Below are 27,651 nucleotides of genomic sequence, written 5' to 3'. Positions count from 1 at the left end.
GCTTTGTTCTCTAGCCACACCCAGTGTTAATTCAGGTGAGCTCTGCTTGTGTGCACTGGCTGTTTGAGCATATGGAGAGGCCTGTGTGTGTGTTGTATGTGACACATGGAGGTAGACACCTGAGAGTGTGTTTTAGGGTAAACATCATCCAGCCTCTGATTTGTCCACAGCTCCCTCTTTTTTTGCCTAAGGGTCTCTGCCGGTGTGATCCACTACCAAAATATTAGACGGCAGAATTAGATAATTGTTTATCTAATAATATTCTTAGGTTGAGCCACTGAATAATCGTGTCTTTTTATTACAAATGTCAGGTGTAAGTTTACAAACTCAGTGTTATAGTGAGTCATCACATGCATAACGTAGTTTCTTAAAGAGGTCAAGGCTCCGCTGAATTGTGTAAGTTCTCATATTGTTTGTAATACATCAAACTGCGGTTGAATAATCAGCCTCGGGCATTGGTAGGGATTGCGAGAATATTGCTCAATTGTACCTTGTATGCAATTGATTGAATCAGAGTGCAGAATGCTGCATGAAGCTGGAGTGCTTATTGGTTTCTCAAATGAGGCACTTTATCATTTTATCTGTGTGCACCTCAACCGTGCCATCATGAAAAATGTAAGCTCATCTATACGTTTACAGGTCGTGTGTGATTCTTAAATTGTCTGTGACATCCGCAGATCCACGTTCTGCACTACGGCGAGACGATTTAAAGCTACTTTAGCCAACAGCGGCATTGATTTACTTGGATTTTGTGTTGCCAAAAATCTGTAAATGCATTATTGACTGATGTACTTGTTCCTCAAAGAGCCAAACGCGGCCTTTAATGTTGCTAGCTGAGCGCGGCACCTCAAAGACCTACAGTACGCCTTCTGTGTTTAACGGTAGCCATTTGCTTTGGCATTGTTTTTCCCGAATGACATTTCCACCTGGGTTCACAGACATGGAGGGATTTTCATATGGCTGCTTTCCACCAATCCAATCTGTTAGGGCAGCTCAGCTCTTAGATAAGGCAATGAAAACAGGCTCTGATGTAAGGCTATGAAGCCATTTACAGTCCTCTATTATGCCGGGATTCTTCGCTGAGGCTTCCTGGATACACGGAGCTAATGTTTAACAAGGAGCTTGTGAAACCCTTCTGGCAGATGACCCATGACGGTGAATGAATCACTGCTGTGACTGCACTCAGGTGCTGGAGCTCTGCGCCGAGCCGAAGGGGCAGGCTGGCTCCTCCAGGGCTAGCTGGATTTGCATAGATAAGCCTTCCCTTTTGATGCTTAATAGTTTGGTATTGAAGAAACAGACACCATTCGCGAGGATGAGAAGCAGCAGATAAGATAAGACAGCCTTGGAAAGCAGACGTGGTGCTGATATTGCAGATATAGCGGGGGAAAGGGAAGCGCTGCACTTAAGCAAAAGTCATTATTCACTAGTAATTAAACTTTAGGGGCTTCAAGGAGGCAATTTTATGTACGTTGTACTTTTATGGTGTTACTTTGGCGTGAAGCCTGCGAATCTCAGAGAGGATCTAATGGATTGCTGACAACATCCACAGTGACACTTAAAAAGGTGTGAATCACATGAACAGTATAAACCGTAAATGCATATACCAGGGGTGCCCAAACTCGGTCCTGGAGGGCCGGTGTCCTGCAGAGTTTAGCTCTAACCCTAATCAAACACACCTGAACCAGCTAATCAAGCTCTTTACTAGGCATAGAAACTTCCCGGCAGGTGTGTTGAGGCAAGTTGGAGCTAAACTCTGCAGGACACCGGCCCTCCAGGACCGAGTTTGGGCACTCCTGGCATATACATTGTGAAGGGCAATTATTACTTTTGGTCCCCCAATCCCAAAAATACACTACAGGTCAAAATATCTTTTTTTTTTTAATGTTTTTGAAAAAAAAAAATAAAAATACTGAAAAAAACACTAATATTGTGAAATATTATTACAATTATTAAAGTAGCTATTACCTATTTTGATATATTTTAAAATGTAATTCAAAAATTCATTTTTTATCTCCAGTCTTTCTGAAATCATTCTAATATGCTGATTTGGTGCTCAACACAAAATTCTTATTATTATCAATGTTGACAACAATAGTGCTGCTAAATATTTTAGTGGATGCTGCAATACACCACCATTCAAAAGTTTGGGGTACATAAGATAAAAGAAGAAGCATAAGAAATGTATACTTTCATTTAGAAAGGATGCTTTAAATTGATCAAAAGTGAGAGTAAAGACATTTATAAGGATACAAAAGAGTTCTATTTCAAATAAATGCTTTTCTTTTGAGCTTTCTGTTCATCAGAGAATTCTGGAAAAAAAAGTATCAGTTTCCAACTAAATATTAAGCAGCAAAAACGGTTTTTAACATTGACGATGATAATAATAAGAAACATTATTAATAATTTAGCACCAAAAACAATTGAACACAATTGAGCATCATGTGACACTGAAGAATGACTACTGAAAATTCAACTTTGCTATCACAGAAATAAATTATAACATCATATATTTGAATATGCTTATATTTATATGTATTTTAATATATATGAATACATTAAAAATAATGAATAAAATACATATATATTACTTTAAATAAAAAAACATTTTAAATTGTAATATTTCACAATATTGCTGTTTTTATTGTATTTGTATAAATAAATCATATGCATGTGCCACACTTTATTACAGTTTGTGTTGTTATGCTGATAACTCACAGGTGTTTCAATATTTTAATCTAATCTATTGTCTGTGGTCTTCCAAACATGCTGTATAAGTAGATGGCACCAGTGCCCATAAGCATCTGCCTCTCCAATTGGAGAATGGGCCACAGGACATTGATGCCACGTCTAATAAAATACTGTGATAAATGTTATATAGGCTATTTATACAATAATTGTACATTTTTAGAATTATGTTATTAATTAGTTTAATATGATGAACTATTTTCTTATATTCATTTAACCTAAATAAAGGCATATACAGTAAAACCTCGCAAGTGCTATTATTACATCCATCCGAATCAATAGGTTGCAAACAAGTGGGTTAGAAGAAAGTATAAACAAGCCAGCGCTGTCTCCCATTGGAGGACGGCTTGGACGTGTCCTGTGAGGTCATCCCCATGGATGTGGGAGAAGCTGCGGGATGACGCCACCCTCTGGCTCCGCCCTGCTGCAAACTCGACGCGGCTCGCGTTCATTTCATTCATGCTCTCATTCCGAGCATTCTTCGCATCTCTATCGGTGCGGCGGAGATTCCCGTTCACATTCCCGGCCGGCCCCAAAACACAAGAATAACTTTACACAGTTTGCAAAAAACTATACAAACCCACACTAGAACAATACAAAGGGGCCGCACTTAATTTTTGATATAAATAAAGCGGACGTTAAGGTAAGTTTTAAGGTAATTAGCCCTTGACGGTTTAAGAGCAAACGATTTTATGGATTAAGTTAAAGCAGACGAGCAAATGCAAAACTGTTTTGCGCGATTATGGCTATTGATAGGCATGTAACAAGAGGGGTCGGGCTCAAAGTATATTTCTTCAATGGGATTTAGTTCGACGCTGCAGCAGCAACAGGGTGCTTTCACTTTGTCCACTGACTCAGTCTGACATAGCACGAAAATCTTTGACATTTTTCACATTTTTGCTAAAGAAGCTGACCTGGCGCGCTCGTGCTCTGCAGTAAGTCCTGTACATTTACACCCAGAAACAATACGCGTCGTTTTGGGGGAACATTTTTTTTTTTTTTTTTGGACATTGATTATTGCATGAAAAGAATTTTGGACAAGATGACGGATCCAAATGTTGCTGTTTTCTCCTCCATAGTTGGCTACGCCGCACATTTGGGAGCGGAGCACAAATATAGCGCGGAGAGACTTGTTGCTCGCGTATCTTTGGCGTTTATTCACCAGCTTCTGCTCACATCCCACCCGTAAGTACACATTTGACTTTTCTTCTCTTTATTTAGCCGATTTACGTAAACTCTTGGCATCTTTATTGAGTTATATCGCAGTGGTCGCTTCGTTATTTACTGTAACACACAGAGAACGACACGGAAAATACATCACATCCGTGAGCTTTAATATTTGTGTATTTTATTTTAAAAACAATAACAACAACAACAACAACAACCCTGCGTGCTTCGCACTGAACTTCCCAGACTCGGTTACTCTGGAGAAACTTTACTTCACTGTTGTTGTGCAATTGTAAAAGTATCCCTTTTATTTGTCCAAAGCTGCTAGATACAATTCTAGCCGTTGTTGTCATTGTTTTAATGTATCAGCTTGTTTCGGAAAGATTACATGGGAGAATCTGGCTGCTATTCCTCTGTCATTTCCTTTGTTGGGATTTGCCCGCCCTGTTTCTTCTGGAGTAACGTCGTGCTTCTGGCTCCGTATCTGGACTTTATAAACGACCGTGCAGGTTAAAACACAGTTTGTCAGTTACCGTGTGTGTCTTAAAGCCACTTATTTAGAAACGCTGTTTCATCACAAGGAACGAAACTATGAACGTAACGATAGTAACAGCGGGACGGCGTAGCTTAGCTTAGCACTTCATCAGTGACTAGCTTTACCAACTCCACTAACTATCCAGGCTTTTTGCTAACGGCGTAAAGATTATTATTCTACAATGTTTTTAACCGTTTCACTGTCCTTTTGTGAATTAATTCATCACATATGCCTCTGTTCCTCATTCACACCTCCAGCTGCAAAAACCTCAAAATAAAACGAGCTGTGAGTTTCACTTTTAGCTTATGAATTCTGTATAATCAAGCTAATTATGATTCATCCATTATACAACCTTACTGCTATTACTGTTGTAATTAAACTGTAACTTAGTATTAGTCATCAGAAAGCTTCTTTAAATTAGAGCCCTAATGATTTATTACAGTTTTAACTGTAGAAACTTATTTTGGTGGAAACAGTTAAGCACATTTTATAGCACTAAGTAAATCAGTGATGCCAAAGTCTGCCATCCATTTGACATTTTTGACCAATTTAAATGTCATCTTTAATGAAATTTGAGTTCACACCATGCTTTGTAGACATGACAAAAATGATTGTGAATGGATGGAAACAAACTGATACAGTGCAGGTAGAAATAGCTTAAGGTATCAACTGTAGTTTTTCACGTTTTACAGTGTACTGTAAGAACAGTAGCTGTTTTATTATGTATTTCTTGTCTTTCTAATGCAAAAGCTTTAACACTGCTGCCCCTTACCCTGTTCTGGACTTTAATTCTCAACAGGAAACAAGTTCCACTATTGTGTGTTTTGGGGAAAAGACCTCTTTTCTTGCAGTTAATTATTGTCTTATATTTCACATGGGCCCTTTTATAAAGAAGGGTCCGAGCGACACAATGCGTTGTTTGTGTCCTCTAACTGGGCCATTATCATGTACTACAGTAAACAGATTGACTTCTGTCAGATGAAATCCCTAACATACAGTATCACAGTGATGAGAAGCAAATCTGCTTGTTGTGTAAAATAGGCATAGCAATAAGTGCTTTGTGCTCACATACAGACCTGCTGAATACACGCTTTCTTGCCATTTTCAAGTGAGAGAATGAAACACTGTCTCGCACTGAACCCATCACTTGATGTCGAACATCTGACTCTTGATTAGATGGTTCGAAAACAGAGGAACCTTATCAAAGTACTCATTAGCTACATCTGATGGCATATAAAAAATAAACCATGCAATCGGAGTAAAAATATTTTTTGATGCAATGATTACATAGTTTCAAACTTAACCTTTAGTTTAGTGTGCTGTTTGGAGGCATAGCAGAGTGATTGTGTTGTAAGTTATGTGCTATTACTCTGTTATTAATATATTATTATTATTATTTATGAATGAGAAATAGATTCTCTATGAACTTTAAATGTGGCTCAAATCATTTTGCAAAGCATTGATAGATATATGCATGCAATCTTCATTTCACATACCGCACCTTTCATTATTTGTGTAGATATAAAATGTGCTTTGAGTATGTATTATTACATATAATGGAATTTTAAATGCCCAGAACACAACCGAAAAAACGTTTGAAGCTGATTTTCCTACTGCTTCCTTTTCAAATGAGGCAGTTTGAAGCTGTGTTTAATTTCCAAAAGCACCGCATTGCCCTTTTCAATAATAGAGCTACAATCTCTGTTAAGGAAAATCGCATGTCACTGACCATAAATAATGAATTTGAATCAGGAGGGAAAAAACATTAATTTCAATACTTTCTGTTTCAGTGGTGCTCTCCAGCGTGGCTCAGGAAGAAAGCAGTCTTTCAGTTGTGAAATGAGAAGAGAATAGGTGCATTGCTCAGACATAGTGGATTGGGTTACCTCTGGGAATGGAGGATTGTGGGGGAATGGGAGCGCACAGAGAGAACCTATTGTTTTTCCTGTTGCTGAGCCGGGGAGGAGTGTGTGTGAGGCTGTTGAATTGTAGAAGGCAAATAGTGTTGTGCTCAAGCAGACATCTGATTTAGACCCTTTCTGCACCTGTAAGGGAACAAAAATGCAAATATGAACATACTCTCTTGCGTTTACTGCTCAGGGAATCCAAGCTAATACCGTGTCCGCCGTTCGCTGTCCAGTCCGGGCTATTGTTATGCCAGCAACAGGCGGCAGTGGCCGTGGCACCATATGGCCCATGTATGCTTCAGATAAGATATCTGTAACCTTAGCTTATCAATGGCATTTTAAATCGCTTCATATTTGAGTCGCCAACTTTCTGTTGACTGCCATCGATGTGTTTGTAAGAAGTTTCTTTTGAAAGGATGAAAGATCAATAAATCGAACCGAAGTCGGAGAATATTCTAGTCTCACTGACATCCTGCATGCTAAACAATAGCATTTCCTCGGTTTGTATTTTTTATGTTCCCGTGTGGGATGTTTGCTAACAGTCCGTTTTGAAATTTGTGTGTGAATGACAGATGGAAATCATATGGAGTTGGAATATGTAGCATATGCAAGTTCAATATTTTTACAATAAACTGTTAAATCAAAATCTGCTATATGGTTTCCAAAATAGTCTACCTGCCATCAATCTGCTTTTGTACCCCCTGCTGGAAACATTGCATCATTCTAGTGAATCCTTTAAAGAGTTGTTTTGAATAATGTCCTAATGAGCTGTTTTCTTGAATTAACACCTGGCACATTAAAAACAAGCAATAGGTATTCAGAAATGCGCTCAGCCACGCTAGGTGTATGTTCTCTCACATGTTGATGTTTTTATTGACTGCATGTGATTTATGTTCACTCGGTGGGCAGCGTGGAACAAATATGTTTATAATGGCGATACACTATGAAATAGGGTTTACCTCGACAAGGCTACAACAGATATGAATGAACCGCACAAAAGTGCCTTTGCCACTTCTAGAAGCAGCTAACTCACTTTGCTGTGCTCTGTGGTCAGGGGTAATGTGAACTACTAAACTCTGCTGGGAGACAGACCAACACAAACAGCCACGTCCTGTGTGTTTTACTCTTCATAGGCATCATTTCCTATTAGAATCTATCTGTGGTCGAACAGGAATCAAGATTATCGCCGGGAGGGGGGAAAAAATCAAAGCCATGGAAAATATGAGGTCCTTGGAAGGTCCTGATTTTAATGATTGACATAATAGCAGGCGAAGGTTAAGAAGGAATACTGTATTTCGTATTATACGAGGATGGTTATATTTTGCAGCAATATTCATGTCTCTTCTCACAAGAGCGTTCTTCATGTAATGGAAACAGCTGTTATAAATGGCGGATCAGACAGTTCAGGAGGCCACGGCGGAGCAGGGAACTCAGAAGGCCATGGCCGGACGGCATCCGTGGCCTTAGCCTTGCCTCTCGGCCCAGCCACTACAGCTGAGAACTCAGGACGCCATGGCCGGACGGCCTCCGTGGCCTTGCCACTCGGCCCGGCCACTACGGATGGACCCATACTACCTCCCCCCCCCCCCCCAAAAAAAATACTGGGGGAACTGGAACCTTCTCTGGGCTAAACTCGGGGACTGGAGCCCTCTCTGGGCTAAACTCGGGGACATGAGCCATCACTGGGCTAGACTCGGGGATAGGAGCCTTTACTGGGCTAAACTCGGGGACAGGAGCCCTCTCCGGGCTAAACTCGGAGACAGGAGCCCTCACTGGGCTAAAGGCTTGACTGAGAAACGGCCGGCGGGCTTGAGAATGCCGCGGCCAGCAGGCTTGACTTTGGAGCGGCCGGCGGAGGGGTTCTGGATTGGGATCGGAGGCTCTCCAGACACCGGATGACCGCCTCCTTCCAGTCGAGGTTGGTGGTGTCTGGGAGCTCCGCGGGGCGATGGTATGTGATTCCGAGCCAGAACAGCGTCACCAGGGTCTCCCCATCGAGGGAGCTGGCGAGGGCGAGTGGCACAAATGCCCTCGCGTAGGTGATTGGGTTGCGGCTCGTGATGAACATCGCTCGTTCCTCCATTTTATCGGGGAGAAACAAACAGGAAAACAAAACACTTTTCAAAAACGAAAAACAAACACGGGGAGAAGGGGCGCCGCTTACTGTCACGGTCTGGAATTCTGTCACGATTCGCTACTGTGAGGAGCACGGAGACGAAGGAGCGAGGAGATGAGGAGTGGAATTCAAACATATAGATTTTAATAACATCCAGGGAACAAGGAAAACACACATAGCAAGGGTAGACATATACAAAACACGGAACAGAGTCTGACAGGTATACCAACATTTTTAGAAATTATTACTACACGTTTCTCAAGTTCTCAAAATAAATAAGTTGTTTAAGAATTAAAATTATGTAAACAGTAGTTGAAAACTAAATAAATAACTTTAATTTTTAAAAATTTAAAATGTAATGTTTCTAAAACTTTTCTACTTCAAAATGTCACATTTTACTACAATGTGTCACTTTTCTTTGTAAGTAACTGTAAAATTTACTAGCAATTTCTGAGTGAAAATTGTTTCTTGTCACATTTTTAAGTGTAGTATATACAGACAAATCCTTAATTTTTTTCAAATCCTTAAATTTCTTTCAAATGTGTATCATCTAGGATGTTTTCACGTTACTCTGAAAATTTCAGGTTGGATTTGAATCACCTTGTGGTGGAGGAAGAATACAGTTCTGCTTAAACTGTGAAGCATTCATTATGACAATGCATTTTTCATATCTCAGATTTTGCAGTTGGTCAGGCTCTTTTAGTTTGTGAAATTCATTTTGCCTCTAATTTTAAATTGAGTAATGTTTATTTAATGTTTACTAATCTAACGTAGGCTAAATCAAATGTTAATTTGCTACTTTTAAAAAATTGTGGTCATTTAATCTTGTGTTTCAAACAGAAACCGGCAGCCTGGAGTCTGAGCACGACAAAATTGATTCTCCAAGGGAATAACTGAGTGTGGTCTGCTGTTTAGTTGTAACAACAAGCCCTTAAAGAAGCTGAGGTAAATTGCCACCAAAATGAAAAGCTGGCTCTTAGCAACTGACGTCATTTAAGTAAATGTGCTTCAGGACAACTGCCATAAAATGACTGCCAGCTTCGGAGTGCACTTTGGTCCCGACGACCATTTTTGCAAGTGCTGTTCATGTTTTGCCCCCCACTGGTAAAAAAATGTGAAAAATTCTGACTTTTCCTATCAGCTGTGGTAGTGATTATGATGCACTAATATGCTTTGGAGCTATTTTTACATGCACACTATTTAAAACACAGAGGCCACTTTAGTTTGAAGTTTAATTGTCGCCTGATTTTGGAGTGCTCTCCAAGTAAACATTCCTGATAGAAGATATTTTCTGTGAATACAAGAGCATTTTTGCTTGTTGTTAAACCTGAAAAGACTAGGGAGACCAGTTCCAACACTTCAAAGTTATAGCCTTGTAACTCAAACCAGATGGAGGGCTTAGTCAGTTCAGAGGAAGAAATTAATGTTGATACAAATGGCGTCTGAACTTCTTAAAAAACAGTTATTCTGAAGAACTTGTGCTTTATATCTAATAATATCCTTCCCTTCAACCATCTATGGCATGCTGTAATGTTGTATGTTCTTATTCTAGCAAGTTTTTCCATGACCAGACACATGTGAAAAGCAATCTCTGATCCATGAATCATTAGATGAGTCAGTTCCTGAAACCGCCATAAACCCCCAAGTTCTTGGCCACAGCTGAAAGCAGGAAATCCAGGCTTCAATAACTTCCTTTCCCAGAGCTGGCCACGCTAGTGGTTAGAGCGCCCTGTTCCTTGCTAGCAATAGGAAGATGTACGCCTGTGGAACAAAGACACTCAGTCACTTCATTTACTGAAACTGTTTATAATTTGTGGCCTGTATTCAAATGTCGAGCGTCCAGGATCTCTGGCACCGTATTCTGTTCTCCTCCATCGTAATAAATCCCTAGCAGGCCTTTCATTAATTGCTACTGTATTGTTATCATGAGCGGCGGGGCCCGGGCAGATTCCCTCTGCCCTGAAGCTGGCCTGGATTTACAGGGGGAAGATACAGACTTTAAGCTACCTCTGGACATTAGTATGCAAAGTGGGCATGCTCAATGAGTTTGAAATCTTGCTACAGTGCCGCCTTCAGCTTTGTAAACACCGCTTAACCTCTCCAATGCCTTATGCAAATACTAAGTTCCAGGGGTTTGGCTTGTTTTTTTTTATATACGGGGTTGCAGTGGCTGCAAAAATTTACTATGTTATTCATCCATTGATTTAAAGGTGAAGTGAATCATTTTTAATGTTAAAGAGATACTTCTTTTGTGGAACAAAATAAGATATTTTGAGAAATGTCTTTGTGGCTCAAGTCAATAGGCTTAAATGTTATTTGGTTCCCGACATTCTTACAATTTCTTTTTTTGTGTTCTGAGAAAAAAAGAAAGTCATACAAGTTTGGAACTACATGAGGGTGAGTAAATGACGACGGAATTCTCTTTTTTGGCTAAATTATCCTTTAAACAAAGACACATCTTTAATGTTTAGAAAGCACCAAATGATCTTAACCGTAAGGCTTTAGTGCTTTCTAAACATTACTCTGTTTATTTGAGCACCTCAACATGTCTACTTCTGGCTCTGCCAATGGTGTGAGTGTGGGGCGGGACTCACTTTTTCTGAACAATGGCAGACTGAATCGGTTTTTGCTGTATAGTTAGTGGCTCACTAGTGAACAAGCTGTACACACCCCAACTATATGGTTTATAGTTTAAACTTTAAACTAAAAACAGTCGAGTATAGGTATAAGTACACTGGAAAAAGTGGCAAATGTTTCCTCAAGGATCTATTTTCTATTTGACTGTAGCCATAAAAATGATTTTTGTTGGTCTAACTCCAATCTAATTATTAACATAAAAATTACATTTTTAGCTTGAATAAACACTTTTTTATTATTTTTATTTTGTAGTCTGCAGTGTTGGTTTATGCTGAATATACTAGCGAGTCTCAGTATTAAGAGTACAACAGCATAAGCTGAAAGATTGCGATTCTTATACACTATTGACATGTCAATATACTTTTTAAAACGTGTATTTACATTTATAGGAATTACACACAAAAAATATTAACCTAAAATGTGGTAAAATCTAAATTCAAGAAGTCAAAAATATTCAAAACATTACGGAATCAACCAAATTAGGTTACAGTAACAAAACCAAATACAAGGGTTCCCAATCTGGTGGAAATGGCTTCTTAAAGATGTAGTTTACCCAAAAATGAACAATTTGTCATCATTTACTCACCCTCAGGTTGTTCCAAGCCTGTAAATTTCTTTCTTCTGTTGAACATAGAAGACATTTCGAAGAATGTGGGTAAACAAACTGTTGTTGGCATTGACTTCCACAGCAGGCAAAAAATACTATGGAAATCAATGGCCACCAGCAACTTTCTTCAAAATATATTCTCTTGTGTTCAACAGAAGAAATTCATGAAGGTTTGTAACAACATGAGGGTGAGTAAATGACAACATTTTTGTGTGAACTGTCCCTTTAAGGAAACTATTTTAATTTTGAACTTGTATTAGAGGTTTTAAGAAACTGTAACATTTTGTAATACAGTCATAATTGATTGTCATTGAACTACTCTTTCAAAATAATATTTTTAAATAGCATTGCTCAGCCTGCTGGGTGGTTTTACTAGCATGTTAGCGCAGAGCCCGGTGGATGGGTCTCATCTGGTCGCCGCTGCTCATGAGGCACCAATAAACACAGGCGCATCCCTTTGCCGATGGATGACAAACAAACAGTGTGTCAGAAAACTCCATGTGACCTTTCCGCCATTAGTGCTGTGGTGGGAAGAAGTGATTTATGACAGATGGAGGTGCACTCCAAACAGACGCTGTCTTTGACATGCTGGGACTTGTGAAATGCAGATGGCTTCTCTGCTCATCACTGCCATTTCATTCCTCATGCCTCACCGCATGTCGCTCGGCCCGTGTCCTCGGCTCTGGCTGGGAAATCTCTTATCACAGGCAGGATTTACTCACAGCTTTTATTACTTGTTTTATATGCACTATTTCCACACTTGTTTAACATCTACGCAAGTTGGGACGGTGGAATTTGATGCGTATTGTGATAGACATGCTTGTTTAATAAGGTCAACTAACGCATCCTATAGATAAGCATGGATAAGGTCAACGATATTGAAGTATAATTGAATTCTTTATTGTTATTTAAAGAAATACATTCATTTCATTCCAATCCTGATTGTTATCTATTTTGAAACACAAAGAGCAGAATTTTCATGCAGGTTGTTTCCGTGCAATCAAATGTACATTGTTTATTCTTGATTATTACATTGATCTCAATTCAAAATTGCTCCATCAAATTTAATTTTTCTCGTAATATGTGCATATTCATGTCACACAAATAAGATTATAGCCAAAATTTTCTTGTGTTCCTCACACAAAGCTATTATAAGGTTTCGGAATACCAATGTAGTGCATGAGCAGTATAGACTGTATGACTTTTTTCAGTCATTCATTTGGTCACCATTCACTTTCATTGTATGGAAAAGAGCATGAATGAACATTCTTCAAAACAACAGAATGTTGGGGTTTGGAAATGACATGAGGGTGAGTAAATGATGACAAAAGTTTAATGTTTGTGCAAAATATTACTTTGAGCCTCAGGCAGGAAATGGGACTATTGCCTCTGCCCTTCCATGTGCCATCGGTGTGATGGGCCAAACATTGCACATGATTGTGGCGCATTGGAGGCAGGTGGAGAAAGTTGTTTTGACAGGCCCTGTAAATCAATCCAGCACTCTGGCCAACAGAAATTGATCCCAAAGCGGCCCGGAGTTGCAGCACCGGGCGGTAAGCTTCGGGCCTCAGGTTTGAGTTGGATGCTATCAGACGGTTTCACTGCATCTAACCCTGTCGGTTTAAAGAGGCATGAAATAAACGCTTGGGTCTTGCCAGCAGGAGAGCGCCGGTGGCCGTCCACTCCACTGGACCTTTGCTGTCTGCTTTAGGAGATTGGTCGTGAGAGACTCAATCATTGATTCATCAGCGCTCTGGGACTTTAGATTTATTCATGAAACCAGCAGAAAGATCCAGTACAAAACAGATCAATTGATTTTCTCTTTCCGTGCAAACAGAGATTCTTGGAGTGTTCATAGACTTGGGGAAAGACTCGAAAAGCATTCCTAATGATGTTTAAATACCTATTTAATTCTAAAATTTTTGAAATCAAATAAGAAAAGTTTAAATATTTAAAGAAAGGGATATCGCAAGACCTAGAAAGTTATATGCGGCAAGAAAACTGATAATTGGCTGACACGGCATTTTGATGAAGCATTTTGATTTCGTTTCAGTCATTGTAGACTTTGGTTTCTATGAAAATATGTTATTATGCAAACAATGTTAATCAATTTTGAATGGTCCCTTTCAATTTCGACTTAAAAATTAGTAAAATTGCTTCTCAAGGTTCATGTGTTATACTAAAGTCGTTTCAAACATTCCAGCGATAATGAATTTGTTAGGTGGACGGATACGGCGCGTGGAATCTCAGTTATGTCTCGCTGCTGTGAATATGCATAACTTGATGCAGCTTGTTCCAAACAAGCGTACTTTGAAATACTTCAGACATTACTGAAATAATTCCCCACATGAAATAATGCACAATATGAGGTATTTAGTAATTATATGGTAATTATAGTTCTTCATTCAGGGACCTTAACCACCGTGGGTCATTATGGGGTCAGTGAAAGTCGTTCACCGAACCATTATTGCACCTTCAGAGATAACGGCACAAAAGGAGTCCGCACGGAAAATTACATTTCAGACCTCTCATCTTCTATTTCATTACCTCGGCCCTGTGCGATGGCTGAAATTGGTTCTCTTCATTTAGGGAGCCAAATTCCTGCTTAGCTAGAACCTGAGTGGTTTATGTAATCTGTCGATAAGTGTCATCTCTCATAATGCCGTGTCACAGCCACGGGCCGCTCTCACCATGGCATTCACTTGTTGCCTGCTTCCTCCTTTATCTCCGTAATAAGACCATTTCCATGGTGCTGGAGACGGGCAGATAGGAACATGCAATTATTTGTTAAGGCTGCAACTGTTTCCACAGGTGACATTCCTGCTTCTTAGAAGCTGTGATAATTAGTGTTCTAACAGGCTGTGGCACACTAGACTTTGGCTTTGACAGGCTTGTGACCAGAGCCAGAGATGAAGCCGCTCACGCTCAAGTTAGTGGAGAGCCACTTATCTCGCATTTATGAATGTTCGGCGCCGTTGCTTTTGTCTAGTTCAGGGGTAGGCAAGTTCGGTCCTAGAGAGCCACAGTCCTGCAGAGTTCAGCTCCAACCCTAATCAAACACACCTGAACAAGCTAATCAATGTCTTCAGGATTACTAAGGCTATAGGCAGGTGAGTTTTTTTCAGGGTTGGAGCTGAACTCTGCAGGACTGTAGCTCTCAAGGACCGAACTTGAACTCTGCAGGAATGCGGCTCTCTAGGACCGAACTTGCCTACCCCTGGTCTAGTTCAAGTTCAAGCTCAAAGTAATGCGCAAAACTACATAGTTTCAAAGTTGACTAATCCACGGGTTGCCCGAATGACTATTTGACTAATCAGTCCTAATTAGAAGCCATGTATAATTGGTCTGGTTCTGGGTTTATTGTTGAAATTTACTGTTTGTAACAAATGGATGTTTTCACTTTTTAATCAGCAATCAAAAGTCAGATTTCAATATGAACTTGATATATTTCTCCTCTGATTGTTTCAAGACCAAATTATTTGAGATATGCTATTTATTTTGAGTAGATCTTATGATACGTCAGCAATTTTAAATGTTTTCTTAAAAGTTTATTTCCTAAAACATTTGAAAAAAAATAAATAATCCAATTTGAGTTCACACCAAAGTTATTTTAATATTATTTATGTTCTATAGTAGTATTTATTAATATTTTTAATTAACTTTTTTGTATTTTCAGTTTTCATTTTTTTTTCATAGTTTTGTTATGTGCTTTCAGCATTTTCAAAAAAAATTTAAAATATCTATTTGGTTTTAATTTATTTTTATTTCAATTTAGTCAATTTAGTACTTCAACATTTGTTTTTTTAAGTGTAATTTTTCCATGCAATAATTCTATTTTATTTCAGCCTTTTCAATTTAAGAAAAAAATATTTTTTAATAGTTTTAGTTCTAGTTAACAATAACAACACTGCTTCAAACATGTCTTAGAATTCCCAAATGTCTTAAAGAGCAAAAAAGCAATAACATTGACTTATGCTGAAATAAAAAAAAGTTAAAAAATTGTAGAATTTAAGACTATCAATTCATTAAATTCCTGTTTATTAAATTTCATTTAACATATTTGTATAGCACTTCTCAGAATATGTATTATTCCAAAGCAGCTTTATAGTGATCAGTGGCTTGCAATTCCCAGAAAAAACTCCCTTATGTTTAGGTTTTCTTGGAATCAGTATCCACAGAATTAACATAGAAAGCTCTGCAGATTTCCATAGAATTCAAAAGCTGGCCATTGACAAAATTCTACACGTCCATTACCCCGTGCATGTTCATAAATATTTTATATGAACATATAATGCTTTTTTTTTCTATTAATAATAGTGTAGTCCTCTCACCCTCATTCAATGCATTTTACCATATTTCAATTTCTTCCACAGAAAATAGAAAAAAGCACCCAGATCCACGTGGCTCTACTTATAATCCTTTACACAGTTGCTTGTATATTATAATTATTCAGAATAGTTTGATATAATAATGAGAAGTTAATGAACATGCAAATTGGTGTTTTCAGTATTAGACATTGTGAAATGTAGCACATAAACCGTGATGCCTTATGAGACACGGAGCAGAGCGTACACCACTGCAGCAAGAGATGTACAAACACAAATATGCTATTGAAATGCACATTTCCACCACGAAAGAGTAACCTCTTAAAGAGCACATTTATAAACCTTATTTGAGAACCAATATATGATTAGCATAAGAATTATGCCAATAATGTAATATATTCATTATATCACAGCAGAAAAGCATCAAATCTGTGTATTAACAGTAGTTACTGTGCACATTTATACAGTGCTTGACTAATAACTTGTTCTCCCTCACGTGACTCACTTTGCCTGGTTTTAAATAATCAGAATAATCGGACCATGCAGGCATGTGTTCACTTTAATGACAATGATGAAACGCCCCCACAGACATGTTCAGAGCTCTCCATGTCACCTCTCATACATTTCCTCTCTTCCATATCCCGAGCTCTGGAGTTGTTGTGGGAGAGACTATATAATGGCATCGAGCTGTGAGGGAGGCATGTTCGGGCACATCCTGGCTCAGATCTGCTGGTGTATTATCAGCGCCGCACACGTATAATGCAACACAAATGTGCTGACACACTTGAGCACACAAACACAAAAGCTTGCATGTATGCACACACACACATATGCATGCATAGAGAGGTATAGATGTGAATGAGTGTGGATGTCTCTAATGTGTGCAGAAGGTTAACGGTGTTTGGTTTGGTGCCTCGGGCTAATACAGGGAATTACAGCTTGATTGGCAGCCGCCATATAGGAAAATAAAAATAGCAGTCCATTCTGTACGATGCTGTGGGCCCGTATGATCAAAATCATGATTATTCATCTCATGTAAGTTTTAAACAAAGGAATAAAATAATATTTATTAGGTTGCTTCCTAAAATCAGGCAATACGATGATTATAAGAAGCAGTGTTATCATATCCATAAACTCAGCCAGGCCAGGCACAGTTCAAGGCAATGCGAAATTCTATTTCCCGGTAAAGTAATAATATTCAAAAGATCTTTTTTTATATCTGTTGTTTATTCACAAATTGGGTTTACATACATTCAGATGAAAGACTATACATCTCATCACATTTTTGTAGATAATGTTGAAATTTTATTCAGAATATTTTAATATGTGATATACTTTGTTCTGAGAATTAATTTTAGGCCGGAAACAGAATTTGGTTTAAGATATTCAAAAGGAAAATTTGCTTGTTTTTTTCCTGTAGGTATTATGTGTAAGTGTGCGCTCCATGTAACATGCAGGTGCTCACATTTTTTGAGCACAGAGCAGCACTTGTTTCTCCATTATAGTGTAATTTTTAATGAATCAAAATGGAGAGGCTTCCAGCTACATCCTTTTTCACTCTTGCCAAAATGCATTTGTCAAGGCTTTTTGGCTGTGTGTGCCTGTGAGCTGCTGCACCATAAGGAAATCTCACTTTGTCTGCCTTTCTGTAGTCTTTGTGGTAGTTTATTACATACTTCAAGATGTTTCATTAGGTAAGACCAACATTTTTGCATTTTGGAAGTGAAATTTCCAAGTCTATATTAAAAATGTGACTATACCAGTCACGTATTTATATGTAGGTCTCGCCGTAATGGCTGGCATGTATGAATTAAATGAACTTCATGGTCAAAATGCCATCTTGCTGAGGTATTAATACATAATATACATTTCAAAAGAAATATTTATTCATTTTAATATATCTCAATTCAGTTGTAGAGTACAATAAATTAATTTTAGTTTAATTTTTTTAAATAGTACAGGGTTAAAATATTGCAATATCTTTTGGTTAATGGCCAAAGCATTAAAATAATAATCATCAGCAATATTGCCAGGTTCAGTACTGGTACATCCTAATAAACTAATAAAAACACAGAAAAAAAAAGAAACTGCAACTAATTTTAATTACAAATTCCAACAGCATTAAGCTGTATTAAAGTAGTATATCAAATAATCGTGCGTGCCATGAAGTGAAAATGATGCCAAAAATGTAAGTGAAATACTTGAAGGCTACATGACATTGTTTTCATTTAATTGATTTTTTTATATCAGTATTTAACTTTTTTTTTAAATGAAGGAGCTTCTTTAATAGCATATTCATTTTTACTTGATATTGGTGTCAACATCTTAGATTTTAGTATTGTGAAAGTGTTACTTTCAAAGAATTACTTTTTTTATAGCTCTTAATTCTTTTGAAAGCTATGTCTGTTTCTCTCAGGCGTAAATTTAATATGCTCCCTCCTAGAAGTAAAGAAATGGTCCCAGCAAACATTTAACTAATGTTTGTCTCTATTTAGACCAGACATGTAAGAACTGACAGTTTGCTGTGAAATTTTTCTGAGAGCGCTCACAATAAGGCAGTGACCTGATAGAGTCGTCTTCCTATGTTGTTCACTTTTGCAAAATAGCAAGCATATTTTTTTTCCCTTTTACATCAATGTAAGACTTGCAAAGGATTTTCTTGGTCCCATCTGATGAATGACTGCTCCATTATCAATTGCAGGGGAAAAGGCTAAAAGATAAAATCCTGCTTTAATCATACTCCCATTTATTGTGCATGTTGAAGTAATCCAATAATGCAGCGCTCTCGAACTAGGCGGAAATTATTATTATCTTTTAGGCGGCATTGATCTGGGTCTCCCATGAGAGATGTTGCATGAAATAGTGGCAGAGGTGAGTCAGTTACGTTGATGTATCGAAGGCTAAATGATCATCGAGGGACTTCAGCCATGTAGCGTGATTAGGCTGTTTTAGGCTATTGATTTTTTTCTTTAACACTCGTTTCTGTAAATGTTCATTTCAAATTTGATCTGCAACAGCAAACATTGCTTGTTTTTACTTGTAAATGCAAATGTTACATTTAGAAGTAACCAGCCTACAACCCATGGCCTGGTCTCTAACATTTACCCAATCATATGACCCAGACTAGTGGCAGGGATCCGCTGCATCAGGTCGACTGTTTCTCTCCACTAAAGAGTGCCTGCCTATCTAGAACCAGCTACTACACTTTCCATTACCATCAAAGGCAGAATAACCTCCAATTAATGTAAGTGGAAATGCAAATTCAGAGTAGATCCATTTGGTCTGATGATAAAACTCAGAGCAGTGAGTGGTTAGAAATTGCCATGGTCTAGTATTATTCTGAGCATCCATCTCGTGCAGTTTAAGCTTGGCATTCATCTTGTGCAAATTAAGCTTTAATTGCTATCACATTTTACTACGAAGGCTTAAATAATCTTTGAAAATAGGGTCATTTTCTAAATGTGGTATGTCATTTAGAATAGACAAATGACTGTGCTTTGTCAGTAGGGTTTGTAATATTATCAAAAATGCTTTACTCCAAATCTTGACCGTCTGTTTTTGAAATGATCTTGATTTTACACCCCAATGTTATGTAAAATGCATATAATGCAGAACAATTCGCTACAGGTCACCAAGTTGCTGTAATGTTGGTCGCTAATGAATATGTGATGCTTGACTGCAGTATGTGACTTTGTGGCATTGTTACAGGTGCTCATGTTTCCACAAATGCCAGTTTGCTTGCTAAGTGTTTAGTAAAAGTGCAGTAGGTGCTTTTATTCAGGCATACCTGGCATACATGTAGTAATACACGGTTTGTAATACAGAAGTGGGACATAATGCCATGTTATAAAATTGAATCTTGCAATCAGTCTTGTACTATTAACAATTCTTTACATGTCATTCTTAACTCCTTGGTTCATACTTGTAAGAAGTGACGAGGAAGGTTGAAGCTGCCATGGCAGTTTCTACAAGTATGAACCATGGAGTTAAAGGGATAGTTCACCCAAAAATAAAAAAATTCTGTCATTAATTACTCATCCTCATGTCGTTCCAAACCCGTAAGACCTTCGTCCATCTTCAGAACACAAATTAAGATTTTTTGGATGAAATTCGAGAGCTTTCTGACCCTCCATAGACAGCACTGTAACTACCACGTTCAAGAAACATAGTAAAAACATAGGAAGAACATTGTTAAAGTAGTCCATGTGGTATCAGTGGTTCAACCTTAATTTTATGAATCTGCGAGAAGAAAAGAAATTATTGAATAAAGTCATTATTTTTGTTTTCTTTGCGCACAAAAAGTATTCTCGCAGCTTCATAAAATTTAGGTTGAACCACTGACGTCACATGGACTATAAAATATTTTGGGCCAGACAAAAACGGCACACAGGCTGAATGTAAATATAATTCTCTGTAAATCCACTCTAGTTGGACACTAGGTGGCACTTATGGTTTCCCGTAACCTCCATGGACAAAGCAGAACTGCAATTAAGAACACTACTTTTAGTAATTAGGTAGACTGTTACATGGAGCAAAGATGAAACCAAAATGCCATTGAATCTTTTCTGAAGGTACATTCATATAATTAATTAATCCATATATTCATTTGTATAATTACCTTAGCGCTCTTTTAAAACCTCACAGCTTTCCGCCATGTTTTCACTCAGAATGAAACTACTCTGCATGCTGTGCGCACGTGAGACTGTTATTTAAAGGGGTCATATGATGCTTTTTTAAAGATCATTATTTTGTGTATTTGGTGTAACAGAATATGCTGACATGCTTTAATGTTCAAAAAACACATTATTTTTCAAATACTGTACATCATTGTAGGTCCTCTATGCCCCGCCTCTTTAAAATGCTTCGTTTTCAACAAAGCCCCCTCCTTTGACAAGCGCAGTCTGCTCTGATTGGCCAGCTGACCCAGTGCATTGTGATTGGCCGAACACCGCAAGCATTCGTCGGAAATGTAACGCCCCTTACCATAATTGCGAGCTTCATCTTTCAAAATAAATGTAAAGACAGTAAATAATGTCATTAGTTTTACCATCAGTTCAAGCCCGAAAGGGGAACAGAGTCGTGCGACAGACACAGTGAGGAAGCTGGTATGTGTTTGCAGCAAAGAGAAAGCAAAACTTGAAATCGCATCATATGACCCCTTTAAACTTTGCTTTATGCTGGATAGTATTTACTTATTCATGAGTTGTTCAAATTGCGGCAATCAAATACGGTTTTAAAGGGGACCAGATCATCAGACCAGATCAAAACAGATCATTTTTTATAGCTTGTTAAAATTGCCACTTTTAGGGTATGTGTATTTCCCTTTAAATGCAAATGTTCTGGTGCTCCGGGGAAGAGGGCGATCTTTACAGAAAACGCACTCGGTTTAAAAGTCAGTCATCTGATTGTACTGCGGATAAAAAATGCACTTTATGAATTTCACAGACGGGAGCACGGTGCGATAAAAAATAACTCATGATGCCATCGCATGCTATTACAAACTTTATAAGCCCCACTTGTGATTATGAGCTCGACTAATTCTAGCGGTCGACTTCACATTGCTTTCATATGCAACTTTTAACTACCACATTCCTATTCACGATCATTCTGGTGAAGGCAGTATCAGTGAAAACAGGCAGAGACAATTGCAGTTTTAGCAATTAGCCTTACAGAGAGCCAAGAAGCTCTTTCAGAAAGGCAATTTGGAAAACTAACGCGTAATACTTACTACTTCTGGAGGTGTAGCTGGATCACGAACAGTCGGCACTGCTCCATCCTTCAGGAGAAACTTTTGTGCAAAACCTGCTTTATACTGACCCCCATTCACAAAGCAGTCCGGTGTAAAATGATTCGTGCAGACATAAATGAATTTCGGTAGAGTTGAGGGAGCATAACAAAATTGATCCACCTCGCCTTCAGCGGCTCAGATTTCAGGAGTAAATGGAGAGAGCTATGTGGATTCATACATCCAGGTACAGAACACCTAAAACACTTGGGAGACATTCTCGTCAGTGCAGCAATGGCGGACTGTGTACAACTTGCTGTGAACTCGCTCAGGGCGGTTCTATGTTAAAACGGCAGTGTCTGTCAACTTTCGTGGGCGGGTCCTCTGGCTAATGTGACGTCACATTAGCACTAATTCTGAAAACAGGTAGTTGGGAGACACTGCTTATGATTTATGGGGATTAAAAAAAAAGGAGTGGGTGGATTTTTATCATTATAGGGTGGTTGTGTACACACACTGCCAACACACATTTATGTCCAAACAACATGTGAAAGTGAATTTTGCATAATAGGTCCCCTTTAATGATAATTAAAATAAGAAACGATAATACTAACCGTGGGGAATTTTATCATGATTTATCATCAAACCGGTAATCGTTGAAAAAAAACACTTTATTATTATTATTTTTTTTTTTACAGAGTAAAAACTCCCTTCAATAAATATATTTCCACCCAACTTTGGCTTACTACTTTCAATTCACTAATACATTTTATCTTGCATACTAAAGGATGGATAGCATAAAAATGGGAAAACGACATATGAAAGTCAATATCCCAAGGCAGGTATTTTCAGTCATGCAAATATATCAAATCGGGAATAAAATTCGACAACAATTTTATCAAAAATTATACTACTTTAGCTCAAATCACAGACACAAAACTTTTTTCAGGCTGGTCTAGCTAACGCATAACTAAATATACCTGTTGAAGTTGGATTGTTCATGTCACTTTGAAACCGCACCCTCTTGTCGCTGGTATTTTTCTATAGGGAAGTCAAACTCCATCAGGCGAAACAGACGTGTTGAGACATTGGCCTTAGCTCCCTCTCTCAAGCAGGCCACGCGTGGCCGAGGGACCAATGGCAGCCATTTTTCAAGAAGACTTTCTGTTAGCAAATGGGAGCCAGCACTGCAAGGATAGCCGAAGTAAACATGTTTATCTACACTGAGCTCCTGAGCGTTCCCCTCAAACTGGCCATCTTTAAACAGTTTGTATAGCTGACAGTGGGGGGAGAATGCGGTTCCAAGATGAGGTACTGCACTGAACAACCACATTATGTTTGCAGCAGCGCTGGAAGTGATTACCAGTGTAGTTCATTATTCAGTTAGGTTGGAGGGGGGGAGAGCATGAAGGCCCAAACCATTTAGTGGTCAGAAAGGGGAGGCTTTTTTTCCTCTCTCATCAGTCTGTGAGTCTGTTCTGCAGTGTCAGCATTCAGCACACAAACACGGAATTCAGTAAAAGCTCCCTCCACTCCCAGAGCGTTTTTCCCCCTTTTTTCCAACAGCCTGCTCCCTTCCCCCCCTCGTGAACGGACATTCTAGAAGAAACATATGCTGCTAGTCCCACATCACAACAGCTTGTGCTGGCTGAATGGAAGCAGGCATGGAGAGAGGAAGCTGTCGGGAGGGTGGGGCGGGGGAGTGGCACACGGAGTAATGGGGAAAGTCTCTAAGAATGAAAGTCCTCGGAGGTGTTGCGTGTTGGACATCCTTGGCGTTTCATGTGAAGTTGGGTAGAGAATAAATAATTTTCAGGAGGAAATTGCATTCTTATGGTTTATGACCCCAGTTTATGGGGTGATTTGGAGTAGTTGCCAAAACTCAGAGCTGGTAACCGGAAAGTTGCTGGTTCGAGCCTTCTAAAGTCAACATGATATAAACATTTACTTTCTTAATACATGTTCCTTACATTACTCACTGGCAGATTTTTTTAGTATCTTTAATAGTCTTATTATTATTTTGAATTTGTTTTTTTTCTGTTTTAATTTTAATTTTGTTGTGTTTTTGTCATTTTTCTTTTTTTTATTTTCTTTCTTTTTTGTAAATATGTCTATATAATTAATTTATTTATTATAATTGTATTTTTATTTTTTTTACAATTTTTATTTTAGTTTTAGTTATTTTAGATTTAAAATGAGAAATTATGCTTTGGCAGCTAGTTGAAAAATTATTTGAAGTAAATAAAAATAAGTTTTTATTGTATTTCTGTGTATAATATCTATAATAACCCTGTTTAATGGTTCATGTTATTCCCAAGAAAAAACAAAAACGTTTTATCAAAAATCATATGACTTTTCTTTTCAGCTCGCACCACAAATCCCTTTAACTTTTTGAATTCCAACTACCATAACATCAAATATCAGCCTAAGTTTTTTAAAAAAATTTTCTTGAATATCTTGCTTCGTTTTGAAAATATGTCAGATAAAGCTCTTGTCAAGTCGCTTTGGATAAAAGTGTCTGCTAAATGAATAAATGTAAAATGTAAATGTAGATACTGAAGTAAAATGGTGGCAAACTGTGTAAATGACCTTTTAAAAAGTGCACACATCACAAATGAGCCTTTGAGAAAGGAACACTTAAATAAAAGATCTGCTAAATGACTACATACATACATATTTGGAAGGCCATTTGTTTTTCAACTTCCTCTGAGATTTTATTTATTTTTAATTAGAGTTCACTATTGTATGTTTCTCAGGTTATTCACATTACAGAATAGATGTTAGGTCATTATTTAATTTCATTGGAATATAATAACAGTATTGCCCTGGATGTTGACAAGCAGGGGCAACTCGAGACCAGGCAGCTGGGGTTGATATTGTTCTCCTTTCGTCAGAGGAGTTTTATGGTTTTTATGTAATTTTATGGAGATGCCAGGTGGTTTTAGGAAATGTTTGAAGGTTAAACCTTCTAGTCAGAAACTTAATTTCCTCAGGCAATTGGATTTCAGTTGCAAGCATGTCTTCAAAATTCATACAGTCATAATTCTCCATATGAAAAAATGAAAGTAATTTAGGGAGCACTACATTCATGTCAGTATTCCCACCTTTGACTGTCATTTTAACGAAATGAGCTAATTCAATTTAACAGTGCTACGTAGTGTGTAATTTTTACAACGTTAAAATACTTTCTCTATTGCCAGTTTAATGTGCAGAGACAACTATGAAAAAGCCATTCACTGAGTTCACCAAAGAGGGCAACCTCTTTAAAACTTAGCTCTATTTTTATGAATGGTTGGAAATGTTTTGGCTCAACCAGTGGCATGAACTGAAAATGATCCTACCATCGAACAACTGCATCACCTGGTATCTCAGTGACAGACATCTGTTCTGTAGAGTGTAACCACAACTTTGTTTATTGTCACTTTCAAGATTCACCCTAGTCTGCTCCAGGCTTCGGCTTGGAGGTCCCAACTGCCACCATTGATCCCAGCAGCTGGAGTGGCAGTGAAAGCTCTGCCGAGGATATTGAGAGGATGAGCGACTCTGCAGACAAGCCCATTGACAATGATGCTGAGGGGGTGTGGAGTCCTGACATAGAGCAGAGCTTCCAGGAGGCACTGGCCATCTACCCGCCCTGTGGACGCCGCAAAATTATCCTCTCGGATGAGGGCAAGATGTATGGTAAGAACTCAGTGGCTCTTCCAAACTGTTCTCTACAGGATACGGCCAAAATCAGTTTATCTGTTTGTTTGGAAACGCAATCAACAGAAGTGAGAAAAATGAAAGGTGTTGATATGATATGTAGGTATAATATGGCAAATAATAATACATTTTTCTAAAAAGTTGCAAGTGCTAAATCTCTTTAATGCTCATCTGAGGTTTTGTCCTAAGCACAACCATTGATCATGACAACTGGTCACTTAGGATCACTTGGTTTACAAGTTTTGTTGCACTGGGCAGACCCCCAGACATAGTGACATCTAGTTCGTCCAAAATCTTGCTCAATGGCTGTTTGTTAAATCAACAGGAAATAAATCTTGACCCGGTTTCGTAATATATGTTCCTGGCCTTGTTGGCCGCAGTTGAGGTCATTCAAAAAAAAGAAAAGAAAAAAAAAAGAAGACAGGCATAAATATTAGTATTATAATTTTACAGTAATGTAAAATTATTATTATTATTATATTTTAATTTTTTATTTTGCAGTGAAATTAATAATAATAATAATTATAAATATTATTATTATTATTATTTAGCTATATTGATATAATCACAAAGGTATGGCCAAATTGTTCCCTACAAACAAGCACAGCAAACCCAATTTTTTTTAAAATCTGATTTTAAATCACAATTGTAAGTTTTATGAGGAAAATGTAATATTTCAAAAAATCTGCCTGTATCGTGCAGAACTAATGATTGGTATATTGTGAGAATAAAAGAGACGTGTTTAGATATTTTATTTAATAGTGTCACATTTTAACACCACAAATTAATAATTATTGTCAGTATTGGACAAAATGTTATTATTGGTGCATGCATTGCTTCCTTTGTAATCTTTTATCAAATTGTATTAATACGTCACCAAGCCCAATTATTTTTCACTCCTTCAGCCACCTGACCACTTTTTAAGAACCAATCCATTACAGGTGGAAAAAATAAGATCCCAGATTTTTCCAGTTTCACATTCCATTATTAAAGTAAAATGGATTGCGAACACTGATTTCGTGTTAAGTAGGTTGAAATATTTCATTTTTACTGTGGACAGAGATATTACTTGTTGCTGGTAACTTGCCACTTTGCATCTGGTTAAGACCTGTCGTCAATGTCACATGACAAAGTAACAACACAAATCCCCTACGATGTAGCCTCAGCGTTCAGGGCTCTTGGATCGTCCCAGAGCTGATCGCTGGAGGTGAGAAGTGAAACGGAGGGCTCTGAGGAATCACATGAGAGTGAAGTGGTGGAGAAGATGAGAGCCATTGCCAATCAGGAATCTCTGAAGTCTTGGCGGGCCTCTGCAGCAGGCTTCCCATTCGTTCGCTTGTTGTTGAGTAGTGGGAGTGTAAGTAAAGCAGCATGAACTATTAGTCAGGAACAGATGGTACTGCGGCTGTCACCAGCTGTGCCACCCCCTCCGCCTCCTCTCCTGCTCCTGCCATCCTACCCCTTTCCTCCATTCCTGGCTGGGTGATGTCATGGAAAGAGGGAATATTTTCTTTCCGCGGTGTTGGAGTCCCTCACAGCTTGTCAGTGTCAAGTGAAAGCAGAAGGCCCTCAGGGCATTCGTTTGCAGCTGTCATGTGACCGCTCTGGCCAAATGAAATGGAAAGTTTAAGAGTGGCAGCAAAGCCTCTCAGCTGCCATTACAAAAAGCGTTTCGGGCCACACTGCCACCGAAACACTCTATGCAGCCTCTTCTCTCAAACTCGCTCTCATTCACTCCCTCTGTTCAGGATTAAAGCCTGAAAATAGGTTTGGCTGACCAGTTTTTAATGATCAAGTCCAAGTGCAAGATTCAGCAGTGCTCAGACTGATATAAAGAGGGTTTATTTTGTGGTTTTCTTCACAAGTTCATGCAGAAACTACAACTTAAAACCAGCGTTGACAACAAATAATTTACATTACAATTCAAAAGTTTGGAATCTTTAAGATTTTCAATGAATTATCTTATGCTCTCAAAGGCCCTAACTGTAAAAACAGTAATTGTAAAATATTGTGACTATTTAAAATGCCTGGTTTCTGTTTTTATATTATATTATATTATATTATATTATATTATATTATATTATATTATATTATATTATATTATATTATATTATATTATATTATATTATATTATATTATATTATATTATATTATATTATATTATATTATATTATATTATATT

At 38.0% G+C, this 27,651-nt stretch overlaps 1 protein-coding gene across 1 annotated transcript in view; it reads left to right on the top strand.

The window, feature by feature from the left end:
- Positions 1-3,424: 3,424 nt before the first annotated feature.
- Positions 3,425-27,651, top strand: part of LOC107654347 (transcriptional enhancer factor TEF-1-like) — a 70,310-nt gene continuing 46,083 nt past the window's right edge. Inside the window, exons 1-3 of the mRNA XM_016441385.1 lie at positions 3,425-3,683; positions 3,828-3,933; positions 25,197-25,448. Coding sequence (XP_016296871.1) covers positions 25,301-25,448 — 148 coding nt within the window. The 5' untranslated portion in view covers positions 3,425-3,683; positions 3,828-3,933; positions 25,197-25,300. The remainder of the gene's footprint in view (positions 3,684-3,827; positions 3,934-25,196; positions 25,449-27,651) is intronic.

This window comes from Sinocyclocheilus anshuiensis, unplaced genomic scaffold (genome assembly GCF_001515605.1).
Source record: "Sinocyclocheilus anshuiensis isolate Anshui unplaced genomic scaffold, SAMN03320099.WGS_v1.1 scaffold747, whole genome shotgun sequence".
NCBI lineage: Eukaryota > Metazoa > Chordata > Actinopteri > Cypriniformes > Cyprinidae > Sinocyclocheilus > Sinocyclocheilus anshuiensis.
This window is presented reverse-complemented; position numbering and strand designations above follow the sequence as displayed.